The following is a 16840-nucleotide window of genomic DNA, read 5'->3' as shown; positions in this document are numbered from 1 at the left end:
GTTCCTCCGGCTGTGACAGGAGATTACACACTGTATTATTATTATTATTGAGAGACAGGCTCACTGCCTGTTCCTCAGGCTGGGACAGGAGATCGCACACTGTTTTATTATTGAAAGACAGGCTCACTGTTCCTGAGGCTGGGACAGGAGATCACACCCTGTATTATTATTATTGAGAGACAGGCTTGCTGTCTGTTCCTCAGGCTGTGACAGGAGATCACACACTGTATTATTATTATTGAGAGACAGGCTCACTGTCTGTTCCTCAGGTTGGGACAGGAGATTACACACTGTATTATTATTATTGAGAGACAGGCTCACTGTCTGTTCCTCAGGCTGGGACAGGAGATCGCACACTGTTTTATTATTGAAAGACAGGCTCACTGTTCCTCAGGTTGGGACAGGAGATCACACACTGTATTCTTATTATTATTATTGAGAGACATGCTCCCTGTCTATTCCTCAGGCTGTGACAGGAGATCATACACTGGGCTGACAATTCAACCCCTCTCTCTCCTACTAGGATTGGGAACTGTTCTGATTCTGGCAGGTTTGGGAATTCTGGGATTAGATTTGTCAATTTTGGGAAGAATGTTTGTCTAATCCCAGAACATTTGTCGCAGGTAGTGCATCTTTGTCTCTATTTCTCCCCGCTGGCAGTGGGAGCACAGCCTGTGCTCTCTGGGCAGCCAGGTCTGCCTGTGTCGCCCAGTTTCTATGGCCAGGCTGTGGTCACTGAGCCTGTACTTCATCAGGGTCTGTTTCTGTTTGCTGTTATTTATCTCAGTTATCTCAGTTTATCTCAGTGTGTATTGTCTGTTTAGGATTTAAGGCATTCCAGTTTATGTTGTGTTTGTGTGTGTGTGTCCCAGTGTGTGAGATATTGCTGTTTGGTCTGTGCTGTGATGTGCTTGAGTCTGAGTTGTGGTGCTCTAGCAGTGCTGTCCTGAGGCTGGCTGGTGTCAGTGTGGCTCAGGTCAGTGAGCCTCAGGACCAGCTGGCTCAGAGGGCTCTTTGTTGGGCTCAGCTCTTGGCTCAGCAGGGCCTTGTGGTGGAAGGAATTTTGGTCGCTGTTTTTTAGATGTGGCCAATCCTCTTCCCTCTCACCCCCTTCTCTCTCCCCTCCCCATCGCCCTGCTGCCTCTGGTGCCAGTGCAGTGTGCTGTGCCCAGCGAGCCCTTTGTTCCTGGGTGCTGGCTGCGCTCTTGGCATGTCGCGGGCTGAATCATCCAAACATACAACAAAGCACAGCCCTGGCTGTCCTGCTGAGGGCAGACAATGCTCCCCCAGGTCATCTGACCACCGGGCCCATTGAGCTTTAATCTGCCTCAATCCGGGTGTGATGGTGGGGGCAGTCAGGTAGGGAGGTTTCTGGCACAGCTCTCCTGCCCAGGGGTATAAAGGGGCTGTGTTCACTGTCCGCACTGCACTGGCTCACTCAAGTACTGGTAAGGGTATCGCTGTCTCCTCTCTCCATGTCTCCCTGTCTCTCGTCTCTGCTCTCTGTCTCCTCTCTCCCTGTCTCCTGTCTCATATCTTCTGCTTACTGTAGTCTCGTTGCTTCTCAATCAGTTGCTTTGTTAGGTGTACAGTAGATACTCTCAAGGTGTCAGTGTGTACAGTAGATACACTCCAGGTGTGCAGTGTGTACAGTATATAGAATCCAGGTGTGCAGTGTGTACAGTAGATACTCTCCAGGTGTCAGTGTGTACAGTAGATACTCTACAGGTGTTCAGTGTGTACAGTATATAGAATCCAGGTGTCAGTGTGTACAGTAGATACTCTCCAGGTGTCAGTGTGTACAGTATATAGACTCCAGGTGTCAGTGTGTACAGTAGATACACTCCAGGTGTGCAGTGTGTACAGTATATAGAATCCAGGTGTGCAGTGTGTACAGTAGATACACTCCAGGTGTCAGTGTGTGCAGTAGGTGCCCTCCAGGTGTGCAGTGTGTACAGTATATAGAATCCAGGTGTGCAGTGTGTACAGTATATAGAATCCAGGTGTCAGTGTGTACAGTAGGTGCCCTCCAGGTGTGCAGTGTGTACAGTATATAGAATCCAGGTGTCAGTGTGTACAGTAGATACACTCCAGGTGTTCAGTGTGTACAGTATATAGAATCCAGGTGTCAGTGTGTACAGTAGATACACTCCAGGTGTGCAGTGTGTACAGTATATAGAATCCAGGTGTGCAGTGTGTACAGTAGGTGCCCTCCAGGTGTGCAGTGTGTACAGTATATAGAATCCAGGTGTCAGTGTGTACAGTAGATACTCTCCAGGTGTCAGTGTGTACAGTATATAGACTCCAGGTGTCAGTGTGTACAGTAGGTGCTCTACAGGTGTTCAGTGTGTACTGTATATAGAATCCAGGTGTCAGTGTGTACAGTAGATACTCTCCAGGTGTCAGTGTGTACAGTATATAGAATCCAGGTGTCAGTGTGTACAGTAGGTGCTCTACAGGTGTGCAGTGTGTACAGTATATAGAATCCAGGTGTGCAGTGTGTACAGTAGGTGCCCTCCAGGTGTGCAGTGTGTACAGTATATAGAATCCAGGTGTGCAGTGTGTACAGTAGGTGCCCTCCAGGTGTGCAGTGTGTACAGTATATAGAATCCAGGTGTCAGTGTGTACAGTAGATACACTCCAGGTGTTCAGTGTGTACAGTATATAGAATCCAGGTGTCAGTGTGTACAGTAGATACTCTCCAGGTGTCAGTGTGTACAGTATATAGACTCCAGGTGTCAGTGTGTACAGTAGGTGCTCTACAGGTGTTCAGTGTGTACTGTATATAGAATCCAGGTGTCAGTGTGTACAGTAGATACTCTCCAGGTGTCAGTGTGTACAGTATATAGAATCCAGGTGTCAGTGTGTACAGTAGGTGCTCTCCAGGTGTGCAGTGTGTACTGTATATAGAATCCAGGTATGCAGTGTGTACAGTAGATACACTCCAGGTGTCAGTGTGTACAGTAGATACTTTCCAGGTGTCAGTGTGTACAGTAGATGATCTCTAGCTTTATTTATCTCTGCTCACAGACATCACAGCTCCACATCACTGTAACCATGGCTACAGACCACCAGACTCCAGCATCCAAACAGCAGCAGCCTGGCAGCACTGCCTTCAAGGTGAGCAGGAGTCAGTGTGGGCCGCAGGCTGGCCCAAGGTCATGTGGAGTCCACTCTGAAGTGCCCCTGGGCCTGAGAAAGGCAGTCCTCTGTGTGGAGCTGCCATCTCAGACAGGGGGTGTCATCTGCACAATGAGAAGAAACGATTCTCAGGCACCAGGGTGCCCTTTGAGCCCCCGTCAGGCTCTGAGTCTCTTTAGTCTGAAGGGAGTGTCCCACACTGACAGGCTGAAGGAACTGAGTCTCTTTAGCCTGAAGTGAGTGTCAGTGCCCCACACTGACAGGCTGAAGGAACTGAGTCTCTTTAGTCTGAAGGGAGTGTCAGTGTCCCACACTGAGAGGCTGAAGGAACTGAGTCTCTTTAGTCTAAAGGGAGTGTCAGTGTCCCACACTGACAGGCTGAAGGAACTGAGTCTCTTTAGTCTAAAGGGAGTGTCAGTGTCCCACACTGACAGGCTGAAGGAACTGAGTCTCTTCATTCTTGAAGAGAGATGACTGTGAGGAGACCTGAGCCAAATCTTCAAAGGCAGCAACAAAGTCAACCTAGTGAACTTCTTCTGAATAAACAGTGAAACATGAGCCAGAGGGCACCAGTGGAAATGACATGAAAGTGCATTTAAATCTGAGAACAGGAGCCACATCTTTACACGAAGGGTTGTGGGAGTCGGGAACAAGATACCTCCAATAACCTGGCTTCATTAAAGAGTGACATGGATGTGATCATGGGACTATTGAGATAGACAGACAGACTTGCCCTCTTGCTTGTACGTGTTTTTCTGCCCATTTGGTCAGAATGATTCACAGTTTGTCTCTTTGCCTCTGTCCTCTCCCCCAGCTTGTCATCTTTGAGCAGGAGAACTTCCAGGGCCGCTGCCACGAGCTGACCGGCCCGTGCCCCAGCCTGAGGGAGGGAGGAGTGGAGAAAGTGGGGTCCATCCTTGTTCAGTCTGGACCGTGAGTGGGGGAAGGGGGAGGGACTGGCAGCGAAGGGGAGAGGGGGACCTGTTCCCTGTTCCCTCAGAGTATGAATGTGCATTAAGCTGCTCCTCTCCACTCTATCTCTCTTCCCAGCTGGGTGGGCTACGAGCAGCCCAATTGCAAGGGGGAGCAGTTTGTGTTTGAGAAGGGGGAGTATCCTCGCTGGGACTCCTGGACCAACAGTCGCCGTAGCGACAGCATCGCAGCATTCCGGCCCATCAAAGTGGTATGCCGCCGCGTGCCTCTGTCTGCTGCTGCTCGGTCTGCCGCCATGTTTGTTTCTCCTCACTGCTTCCCTCTTTCCCTGCCTCCCCTTCTCAGGACAGCCAGGAGCACAAGATCGTTCTGTACGAGAACCCCAACTTCTCTGGCAAGAAAATCGAAATTGTAGATGACGACGTTCCCAGCTTCCATGCCCATGGATACCAAGAGAAGGTCTCCTCTGTCCGAGTGCAGAGCGGAACGTGAGTCTCAAACAAGCAGATGCACAAACACACAGAGAATCACAGAGACACACAGACACAAAGAGACACAAAGAAACATGGAGACACACAGAGACACAGACACACAGACACACAGACTCACAGACACACAGAAACACAGAAATACAGACACAAAGAGACACAAAGAGACACAGACGCACAGACGCACAGACACACAGAGACACAGAGACCACAGACGTGTAGAGACCACAGTTACATGGAGACACACAGAGACCACAGACACACAGACACAGAGACACAGAGAGGCAGAAACACCCACACACAGAGACACAAGGACACACAGAGACACACAGAGACATAGAGACCACACACACACACAGGCACACAGGCACAGACAGACAGAGACACAGACACACACATAGAGACACAGACACACAGACACACAGAGACACAGAGACCACAGACGCACAGAGACACAGAGACCACAGACGCACAGAGACACAGAGACCACAGACATGTATAGACCACAGTTACACAGAGACACACAGAGACCACAGACACACAGGCACACAGACACAGACACACAGAGCCACACAGAGACACATGGAGACACAGAGACACACAGGCACACAGAGATACAAACAGAGACACACAGACATACAGAAACACAGAAACACAGACACACAGAGACCACAGACACACAGATACACAGACACACAAACACAGAGACACTCAGATACACAGACACACAGAGACACACAGATACACAGACACACAGAGACCACAGACACACGGCGACACACAGACACATGCAGACAAAATCTGTAGATTTATCTGTAGTTTTGTGTTAATTTTATTATTTTTATTTGCTTTGGCAACACTGATTGTATCCATCGGTCATGTTAACAAATCACCTTGAATTGAATTGAATTGAAATAACACACAGAGACACAGAGACACAGACACACAGAGACACAAACATACAGAGACACAGACACACAGAGACACACAGACACATGGAGACACACAGACACACAGAGATACAGACATACAGAGACACACAGACACACAGACACACAGACACACAGAGACAGAGACACACAGACACACGGAGACACAGAGACACACAGACACACAGAGACAAAAAGACACACGGAGACACAGACACACAGACACACATGGAGACACACAGAGACCACAGAGACCACAGACATACAGAGACACAGATATACAGAGACACACAGAGACAGACATACAGAGACACAGATACACAGACACACGGAGTCACCCAGAGATACAAACACATACTGTAAAGACACACAGAGACCACAGACACACAGAGACACAGACACACACACAGACACACAGAGACACAGAGACACAGACACACACACAGACACACAGACACACAGAGACACAGAGACCACAGAAATACATAGACACACAGAGACACACAGAGACAGACAGAGATACAGACATACAGAGACATACAGAGTCACACAGAGACCACTGACACATGGACACACGGACACACAGACACACGGAGACACACAGAGATACAGACATACAGAGACATACAGAGACCACAGACACAGACACACAGATACATAGAGACACACAGACACACAGAGAAGGACAGAGATAAAGACATAGAGAGACATACAGAGTCACACAGAGACCACTGACACATGGACACACGGACACACAGACACACGGAGACACACAGAGATACAGACATACAGAGACATACAGAGACCACAGACACAGACACACAGATACATAGAGACACACAGACACACAGAGAAGGACAGAGATAAAGACATAGAGAGACACACAGAGACACAGAGACCACTGCAAACAGACACACAGACACACGGAGACACACAGAGATAAAGACATACGGAGACACACAGAGACACAGAGACCACAGACACAGAGACACACATACGCATGGAGACACAGAGACCACTGACACACAGACACACGGACACACAGACACATGGAGACACAGAGATACAAACACAGAGACACTCAGACACACAGACACACAGACACACAGAAACACAGACACACAGAGACTTCAAACACAGACACACGGAGTCACCTAGAGATACAAACACACAAAGACACAGAGACGCACAGACATACAGAGACACACAAACACAGACACACACACACAGTCACACAGAGGCACAGACACAGAGAGAGAGAGACCAGAGACACACAGAGAGAAAAAGAGAAGACAGACAAACAGAAACAGTCACAACCTGATGTTTTGGAAAATCTGGGTTCAATTCTATTACAAATACAATATCTATTACAAATACAAATAACTTTATTCTAGCCAGCAGCTATATCACTCTGCAACTCACAACTGGCTCAGCAGGGTGAGCCTGGTCAGTACCTGGATGGGAGACTCCTGGGAAAGTTAAGGTGTTAGTGGGGCCAGTAGGGGGCGCTCACCCTGTGGTCTGTGTGGGTCCTAATGCCCCAGTTTGGTGATGGGTACACTGTACTGGAAGAAGGTGCCGTCCTTTGGATGAGACGTAAAACTGAGGTCCTGACTCTCTGTGGTCATTAAAAATACCAGGGCGTTTCTCAAAAAGAGTAGTGGTGCTACCCCGGTGTCCTGGCCAAATTTCCCCTTGGCCTTTACCTGTCATGGCCTCCTAATAATCCCCGTCTCTGAACTGATGTGTGGGGAGTGTTCTGACGCACTCTGGCTGCCATCACATCATCCAGGTGGGGCTGCACACTGGTGGTGGTGGGGGGGATCCCCATTACCTGTAAAGTGCTTGAGTGGAGTGTCTAGAAAAGCACTATATAAGTGTGAAGTCCAGTCCTGCACAGTAAAACACACCAGAGCAGCGTTCTGAGATTTCAGTCCCTGACTTTCTGTTCCCTCTTGTTTCCTGTCTGTGCGCAGCTGGGTGGGGTACCAGTACCCTGGCTATAGGGGCTACCAGTACCTGTTTGAGAAAGGGGAATACAAGGACAGTGCGGAGTTTGGGGCCCAGCACCCCCAGATCCAATCCGTCAGACGCATTCGCGACATGCAGTGGCACCAGAGGGGGGCCTTCCACACCACTAACTGAGTCCTCTGACCTCTGACCTCCAACCCTGGCCTGACCCCTGGCCCTTGCCTCCACCCAAATGAGTGTCCATTCAAATTCAACTGCTAAAACGAACCAATAAAAAGTTTGAGCTTCACCATCATGCCAGCCTGTGTTCACTGTGTTCACTGTGTTCCTGTTGTCCTGTTGTCTCTGTTCTCGGTGTCTCTGTCCAGGACAGATCCACCCTCTCTGCCCCCTCTTCCCTCGTTTCCTGGCCCGCGGTCAGCCATTCTGTCAATGACCTACTGTCAGATTTATTAAACACAACAGCTTATGTTCATTTACAGGTTGTAACTCCACTGCTGCTACTACAGCCACTACTGGATATACTGTAACATTAATTGTAGCCACAGTTGCTCAGTATGTCCATAAACTTTATTCTCAAATGGCTCTTTCTCAAATTCACTGAACGGAGGAGGTTGTAAGTGACTGACTCCAACCACCAGAGGGCAGCTTGCGCCCAGGAGTGCGGAGCCCTTCAGCACTCAGCTGCTCAACATCACGAGCGGTTTTGTACTGCAGCAGTTCCATAAAACACACTGCGGCTGTGCGTGCTGCTGCACTGCCTTGCCTGGTTTGTGCAGGCGGCACCAGGCTTTGCGCCTGCTCTCTGGCTGGTGAGTCTGTCTGGCCCTGGGAGGGCTGGGCTGTCGGGAGCCTCCAGGATGGGGCTCTGGCTTGTCTGGCTCCCCGGGAAAGTGCTCAGGCACAGCAGAGGGACATGCAGATGCTGGGCTCTCCCTCCTACAGGCACCCGGGTGCAGTGCTGTTGCTGGGAGGGCAGGAGGCGCTGTGGAGCAGCACGATTCACACCGTGAGCACAGGAGAGAGGAAGCACTCCTGCCAGACTGAGCCTGCAGCACTGAATCATGAGGGCTCTGATAGGAGCTGTCAGTCACTCACCTCCCACACTCACACACACTCTCACTCACCTCTCACACACACTCTCACTCACACACACTGACGTACACACTCTCACACACTACTCTCACACTCACACTCTCTCACCCACCACTCACACACACGCTCACACACTCTCACACACTACTCTCACACACACACACTCTCACACACATTCTCACTCACCTCTCACACACACTCACAGACACACACACACTGTCACACACTACTCTCATTCACACACACACTGTCGCACACACTCTCACTCACCTCCAACACTCACACGCACTACTCTCACACACACTCTAGATCACCTCTCACACACTACTCTCACTCACAAACACTGTCACACACACACTCACTCACCTCTCACACAATTACAATTACAACAATTACAACTCTAGGTGCTTTATTAGCATGACCGATGGGTACATTCAGTGTTGCGAATGCAAGAAAAAATAATAAAATTAACACGAAACAAAATAAAAGTAAAATAAAATCTACAGACATTTACAACAAAGACATATCATAAAATATTCACATATACTGTAAACATATTGAGCATTACTGTGGGACAGACTCACTGTTCCTCAGGCTGTGACAGGAGATCACATACTGGGCTGCCAGTTCAACTGAGTTCCTTCCTCCCTCTCCCAGTAGGACTGGGACCTGTTGTGATTAAGGCAGGTGTGGGAACTCTGGGACTAGATTTCTGAATTTAGGGAAGAATGTTCGTCTAATCCCAGAATATCTGTCACAGTGCAGTAGGAAGTGCACCTCTGTCTCTATTTCTCCCGGCTGGCAGTGGGAGCACAGCCTGTCCTCTCTGGGCAGCCAGGTCTGCCTGTGTCGCCCAGTTTCTATGGCCAGGCTGTGGTCACTGAGCCTGTACTTCATCAGGGTCTGTTTCTTTTTGCTGTTTATTATCTTGGTTAAATATTCTTCTAGTGTGTATTGTCTGTTTAGGGTTCTGTAGCTTTTGAGTTTATGTTGTGTTTGTGTGTGTGTGTCCCAATGTGTGAGATATTGTTGTTTGATCTGTGCTGTGATGTGGTTGAGTCTGAGTTGTGGTGCTCTAGCAGTGCTGTCCTGATGCTGGTTAGTGTCGGTGTGGCTCAGGTCAGTGAGCCTCAAGAACCAGCTGGCTCAGGGGGCTCTGTTTTGGGCTCAGCTCTTGGCTCAGCAGGGCTTTGTGGTGGTAGGAATGTTGGTTCTGTTTTTTAGGTGTAGCCAATACTTTAATACTTTTTTCTGTATGTTTATCAATAGTGGGTACTGGCCTAATTCGGCCCTGCACCCATTGTTACGTGTTTTTCTCTGCACATGGAGGATGTTTCTACAGATCTTCATGTGGAGAGTTTCTGTGGGGTGTTTGTCCCATTGAGTGTAATCCTGGTCTGTGAGGGGACCCACACTTCACTGCCATATAGGGCAATGGGTTGGATTACACTTTGAAATATTTGGAGCCAGATTCTTGTTGGTGGGTTGATGTTGAAGAGCCTCCTTCTTATTGTGTAGAAAGCCCTGAGTGCCTTCTCTCTCAATGCCTTCACTGCCAGGTCAAAACTCCCAGAAGAGCTGATGGTGAGACCGAGATATGTGTAGCTGGATGTGTGCTCCAATGTGTTGTTGTTCAGTGTGAATTTGTACCTGTTTCCCTGCGGTCTGGCTTTCTTCTGGAAAACCACAACTCTGGTCTTGTTCAGATTGACTGTCAGCGCCCAGGTCTGACAGTACTGCTCCAGCAGTGCCAGGTTCTGCTGCAGCCCCTGTTCTGTGGGCGACAGCAGGACCAGGTCATCTGCATAAAGCAGGAACTTGATTTCTGTGTCATGTAGTGTGAGACCAGGAGCTGCAGACTGTTCCAACATTCCTGCTAATTTATTGATATAGATATTGAACAGTGTTGGGCTCAGGCTGCAGCCCTGTCTCACCCCGCGGCCTTGGGTGAAGAATTTGGTCCTTTTGTTTCCAATTTTCACTGCACATTTGCTCTCTGAGTACATTGATTTAATTATGTTGTACACTTTGCCCCCTATGCCGCTTTGGAGTAGTTTATAAAAATATCTTTCATGCCAAATCGAGTCAAAAGTTGTTTTGAAATCGACAAAGCAGGCCAAAATTTTTCCTTTGTCTTTTTGGTGGACGTGTTTGGCTTCTTACCAGTTCACCGCACATCTGATCACATTTACACCCTACACACACTGATAGACAATGTGACTCTTGCTCAGGACATTGTGTTCGGTAAGGAAGGCCAGTATTCGTGTGTTCAGGATATTCCAGAATACCTTCCCCAGGTTACAGAGAAACATCCGATTGTCATGATGAGATTGAGGAGTTTGAGCAGGGCTTGTTGTATCTTTGGGCGGCTGTGTCTTAGCATCTCATTGTTGACTCCATCTTGGCCATAGGCGTTGCGTGGTCTGAGGGCTTGGAATTTGTCCAGTAGCTCCTACTCAGTGATCGGTGATTTTGTTTGGGGTTTTGGTTGTCTTTGATAGCCAATTCCAAAATTTTGAGTTTTTCATAAATGGTGTTTTGGTCTGATTGATTCGTATTTGGGAGCTTTTGATAGAGATTTTCAAAGTATGTTTGCCAGATTGTTCCATTTTGGATGGCCAATTCTTCTGGTTTTGATTTATTTAAATTGTTCCCCTTCTCCCAAAAACAGTTCCGATTTAGTGACTCCTCAATTTCTGCAAGTTGTTTGTTTATGTATGTGTTTCTGTTCTTTTTCAGCTTGTGTTTGTAAAGTTTTACCATTTCACAGTAGCTGAGCCGCAGATCTGTGTTGTGTGGCTGTCTGTGTTTTTGATTTGAGAGTTTTCATAGTGCATTTCTGATGTTTTTGCACTCCATATCAAACCACTTTTCTTTTGCTTTTGTTTTTGGTAGTTTTTTGATTTAGTTGTTTTTAGCTTAGATTTTGATGCTAGTTTGTGAAATAGGTGATTTAGTTTTTGTGTGGCCAAGTTTATGCCTAATTTGTTGGTTTGATACGGCGTGTTTAGGAATGTGTCCAACAGTGTCTGAATTTCATCGTCAAGTGCAGTTTGGTATCTGTCTAGGCTGTCTGTGTCCCTTCTGTACGCCTGGTTGAGGTCGTACAGCAGGCTGGGCTGTGTCAGTGTGTTTCTGTGCTGGTGTGCTCTCTTCATGTAGAGTGTGATCTGGCTGTGGTCGGAGAGAGGAGTTTGTGGCCTGACAGTGAAGGCACTGATACAGGAGGAGTCCAGGTCGTACTCCTGATGATGGCGTAGTCATCACACTGCTGCCAGTGCTCTGTGCGGTAGGTGAACCTGCCTAGAGAGTCCCCTCTAGTCCTGCCGTTGACGATGTACAGGCCCAGCCCTTGACAGAGCTGCAGCAGCTCACGCCCGGTGCTGTTGACCGTGGTGTCATGGCTGCACCTGTGTGTGGTGACCGGTGTGTGTGGTACAGAGGGGATTGTCCGAATATGTGAGTGTTTCCCTGTGTGCTGGTGAAGTCTGCCAGTGTGCCTGTTCGTGCATTGAGGTCACCACAGAGCAGCACATTTCCCTGGCACACTCACACACACACTCTCACACACACACTCACTCATAAACTCTCAGACACTCACACACACATTCTCACTCACCTCACACACACACAAACTCTCACACACACTCTTACTCACCTCACAAACACTACTCTCACACACACAATCACTCATACACTCTCAGACACACAAACACACCCTCACTCACCTCTCACACACTCTCACACACTCACACACACCCTCACTCACCTCTCACACACTACTCTCATTCACACGCTGTCGCACACACTCTCTCACTCACACACACTACTCTCACACACAGTCTCACTCACCTCTCACACACTACTATCACACACACTCAAACACACTGTCGCACGTTCTCACTCACTTCACAAACTCACACACTCTCACTCACCTCTCACACACAGTCACACTCTCACTCACTTCACACACTGTCGCACATACTCTCACTCACCTCACACATACAAAGTCACACACTCACCCACCTCACACTCTCACTCACCTCACACACACACTCTCACACAATCACTGATACAATCTCAGACTCTCACACACACACACACTCTCACATACACAATCACACACTCATACACTCTTTCACACACACTCAAACACACTGTCGCACACACTCTCACTCACCTCCCACACACTCACACATTAGTCTCATTCACGCACACTGTTGCACACACTCTCACACACCCTCACACACACACTGTCGCACACTCTTTCACTCACCTCTCACACACTACTCTCACACACATTCTCACACACACTCTCACCTCTCACACAAACTGTCACACACTCTCACTCACCTCTTACACTACTCTCACTCACACAATCACACACACTGTCGCACACTCACTCACACACATGGTCGCACACTCTCACTCACCTCTCACACACTACTCTCACTCACACACTGTCACATACACTCTCAATCACCTCTCACATACAAAGTCACACACTCACACACACAGTCACATTCTCACTCAGACACACTGTTGCAGAAACACTCACACACACAGTGTCGCACACACTCTCACTCACACACACTGTCGCACACACTCTCACTCACCTCTCACATACTATTCTCACACACTCTCAGACACACACTGTCACACACTCTCTCACTCACACACACTGTAACACTCTCACTCACTCAAACTCTGTCTCACAGACTATTCTAACACACACTGTTGCACACACTCTCACTGACACTGTCACACTGACATTCTCACCTCTCACACACACACTCACAGTCGCGCACACTCTCACTCACCTCACACACACTGTTGCACACTCTCATTCACACACACTAACACACATATTGTCGCACACTCTCTCACTTACCTTTCACACACACACTCTCACACACACTCTCACTCACGTCACACACAGTCTCTCTCTCCTCACACACACAATCTCACTCACCTCACACACTCACACACTCTCACTCACACTCTCACTCACCTCACACACACACTCTCACTCACCTCACACACACACTCTCACTCACCTTACACACACTCTCACTCACCTCACACTCTCACTCACCTTACACACACTCTCACTCACCTCACACTCTCACTCACCTCACACACACACACACTCTCACTCACCTCACACACACTCTCACTCACCTTACACACACACACTCTCACTCACCTCACACACAATCTCACACACACTCTCACACACTCACTCATACACTCTCACACACATCCTCTCACTCACTACACTTTCACACACTACTCTCACACAACACTCTCACGTACACACTCTTACACAATCACCTCACACTCATACACTCACTCACACACACTCTCACACTCACTCATACACTTACACACACTCACACACACAGATTCACATACATACTCCTCCACGAAATAGCACTTGCTCTCACACTTGATAAAAATGTTTGGGCTCTTTTGCACAAGATACTGTTGAAGGAGTTTTGAGCAGCTCCTGCCTGAGAGAAGGGAATCCCCAGTACCTGTAAACAGCTGTCAGTGGGGAGTCCAGCAAAGTGCAATATAAGTGTAAGCAATTATTATTATTACATTCATAAACTCTCACACACACAGTTAAATACTCACACTCATACACTCACATACTCACACTCTCTCCATGCTGTTCTCAAACAAACACTAAAACAACAATATTATTATTATTATTATTATTATTATTATTATTATTATTATTATTAATAATAATATTACAGGAGACCAGAGTTAGAAAAGCGAAGGTTGTGAGGTGGGGAGTAGGGTGGTAGTAGCTCAGACAGGTTCTGTGGTACCAAGCCATGCAGAGCCTTATAGGTGAGCAGGAGGATTTTGAAGTCGACAAGAAACTTGACAGGAATCCAGTGCAAGGACTCCAGGATAGGAGTAATATGATCACTTGCACTAGACCTGGTCAGGATTCTGGCTGCCAAATTTTGGACATACTGGAGTTTGTTCAAGGTGGATTTAGAAACCCCAGCAAGTAGAGCATTACAGTAGTCAAATCAGGAGAAGACAAATGTGTTGGTCAGCTTTTCAGCCACAGTTAGTGATAACATAGGGCATAGTCTAGTGATATTTCTGAGGTGAAAGAAAGATGTTTTGACAATATGCAGCACATGTGGGTTGAATGTCATGCCTGTATCACCCACAGAGTTTTTCAATTTCGACTGAAGTTCAGAAGAGAATAGAAAGAGAACCAGAATCAAAAGCTATTACAAGATTATTAGATTATTAGAAGAAACTACAGTAGATACTACCCAGGTGTCAGTGTGTACAGTATACAGAATCCAGGTGTCAGTGTGTACAGTAGATACCCTCCAGGTGTCAGTGTGTACAGTATATAGAATCCAGGTGTCCAGTGTGTTCAGTAGATGTTCTCCAGGTGTGCAGTGTGTACAGTATATACACTCCAGGTGTCAGTGTGTACAGTAGATGCTCTACAGGTGTTCAGTGTGTACAGTATATAGACTCCAGGTGTCAGTGTGAACAGTAGATACTCTCCAGGTGTGCAGTGTGTACAGTATATAGAATCCAGGTGTCAATGTGTACGCTAGATACACTCCAGGTGTCAGTGTGTGCAGTAGGTGCTCTCCAGGTGTGCAGTGTGTATAGTATATAGACTCCAGGTGTGCAGTGTGTACAGTGTATACACTCCAGGTGTCAATGTGTACAGTAGATGCTCTCTAGGTGTGCAGTGTGTATACTTGATACACTCCAGGTTTGCAGTATACAGAATCCAGGTGTCAGTGTGTACAGTAGATACTCTACAGGTGTTCAGTGTGTACAGTATATAGAATCCAGGTATCAGTGTGTACAGTAGATACTCTCTAGGTGTCAGTGTGTACAGTAGGTGCTCTACAGGTGTTCAGTGTGTACAGTATATAGAATCCAGGTGTCAGTGTGTACAGTAGATACTCTCTAGGTGTCAGTGTGTACAGTAGGTGCTCTACAGGTGTTCAGTGTGTACAGTATATAGAATCCAGGTGTCAGTGTGTACAGTAGATACTCTCTAGGTGTCAGTGTGTACAGTAGGTGCTCTACAGGTGTTCAGTGTGTACAGTATATAGAATCCAGGTGTCAGTGTGTACAGTAGGTGCTCTACAGGTGTTCAGTGTGTACAGTATATAGAATCCAGGTGTCAGTGTGTACAGTAGATACTCTCTAGGTGTCAGTGTGTACAGTAGGTGCTCTACAGGTGTTCAGTGTGTATACTTGATACACTCCAGGTTTGCAGTATACAGAATCCAGGTGTCAGTGTGTACAGTAGATACTCTACAGGTGTTCAGTGTGTACAGTATATAGAATCCAGGTGTCAGTGTGTACAGTAGATACTCTCTAGGTGTCAGTGTGTACAGTAGGTGCTCTACAGGTGTTCAGTGTGTACAGTATATAGAATCCAGGTGTCAGTGTGTACAGTAGATACTCTCTAGGTGTCAGTGTGTACAGTAGGTGCTCTACAGGTGTTCAGTGTGTACAGTATATAGAATCCAGGTGTCAGTGTGTACAGTAGATACTCTCTAGGTGTCAGTGTGTACAGTAGGTGCTCTACAGGTGTTCAGTGTGTACAGTATATAGAATCCAGGTGTCAGTGTGTACAGTAGGTGCTCTACAGGTGTTCAGTGTGTACAGTATATAGAATCCAGGTGTCAGTGTGTACAGTAGATACTCTCTAGGTGTCAGTGTGTACAGTAGGTGCTCTACAGGTGTTCAGTGTGTACAGTATATAGAATCCAGGTGTCAGTGTGTACAGTAGATACTCTCTAGGTGTCAGTGTGTACAGTAGGTGCTCTACAGGTGTTCAGTGTGTACAGTATATAGAATCCAGGTGTCAGTGTGTACAGTAGATACTCTCTAGGTGTCAGTGTGTACAGTAGGTGCTCTACAGGTGTTCAGTGTGTACAGTATATAGAATCCAGGTGTCAGTGTGTACAGTAGATACTCTCTAGGTGTCAGTGTGTACAGTAGGTGCTCTACAGGTGTTCAGTGTGTACAGTATATAGAATCCAGGTGTCAGTGTGTACAGTAGGTGCTCTACAGGTGTTCAGTGTGTACAGTATATAGAATCCAGGTGTCAGTGTGTACAGTAGATACTCTCTAGGTGTCAGTGTGTACAGTAGGTGCTCTACAGGTGTTCAGTGTGTACAGTATATAGAATCCAGGTGTCAGTGTGTACAGTAGGTGCTCTACAGGTGTTCAGTGTGTACAGTATATAGAATCCAGGTGTGCAGTGTGTAC

General features: G+C 47.4%; 1 protein-coding gene across 1 annotated transcript; it reads left to right on the top strand.

Annotated features, from left to right (window-relative positions):
• Nucleotides 1–1385: 1385 nt before the first annotated feature.
• On the top strand, nucleotides 1386–7757 carry crybb2 (crystallin, beta B2). The gene is made up of 6 exons (XM_088618089.1): nucleotides 1386–1448; nucleotides 3031–3120; nucleotides 3956–4074; nucleotides 4192–4324; nucleotides 4420–4562; nucleotides 7468–7757. Exons 2-6 carry the CDS (start codon nucleotides 3058–3060, stop codon nucleotides 7634–7636), a joined length of 627 nt encoding a protein of 208 aa, XP_088474215.1. The 5' UTR covers nucleotides 1386–1448; nucleotides 3031–3057; the 3' UTR covers nucleotides 7637–7757.
• The last annotated feature ends 9083 nt before the right edge of the window (nucleotides 7758–16840 follow it).

The sequence above is a fragment of the Lepisosteus platostomus genome, chromosome 24, assembly GCF_059453375.1.
Source record: "Lepisosteus platostomus isolate fLepPlt1 chromosome 24, fLepPlt1.hap1, whole genome shotgun sequence".
NCBI lineage: Eukaryota > Metazoa > Chordata > Actinopteri > Semionotiformes > Lepisosteidae > Lepisosteus > Lepisosteus platostomus.
This window is presented reverse-complemented; position numbering and strand designations above follow the sequence as displayed.

Excerpts from the sequence above, each read along its gene's own strand:
- crybb2 (XM_088618089.1), top strand. The coding sequence starts at position 3,058 with ATGGCTACAGACCACCAGACTCCAGCATCCAAACAGCAGCAGCCTGGC. Across the intron at positions 4,075-4,191 it reads ATCCTTGTTCAGTCTGGACC|CTGGGTGGGCTACGAGCAGC; the intron begins GTGAGTGGGGGA and ends CTCTCTTCCCAG. Across the intron at positions 4,325-4,419 it reads CATTCCGGCCCATCAAAGTG|GACAGCCAGGAGCACAAGAT; the intron begins GTATGCCGCCGC and ends TCCCCTTCTCAG.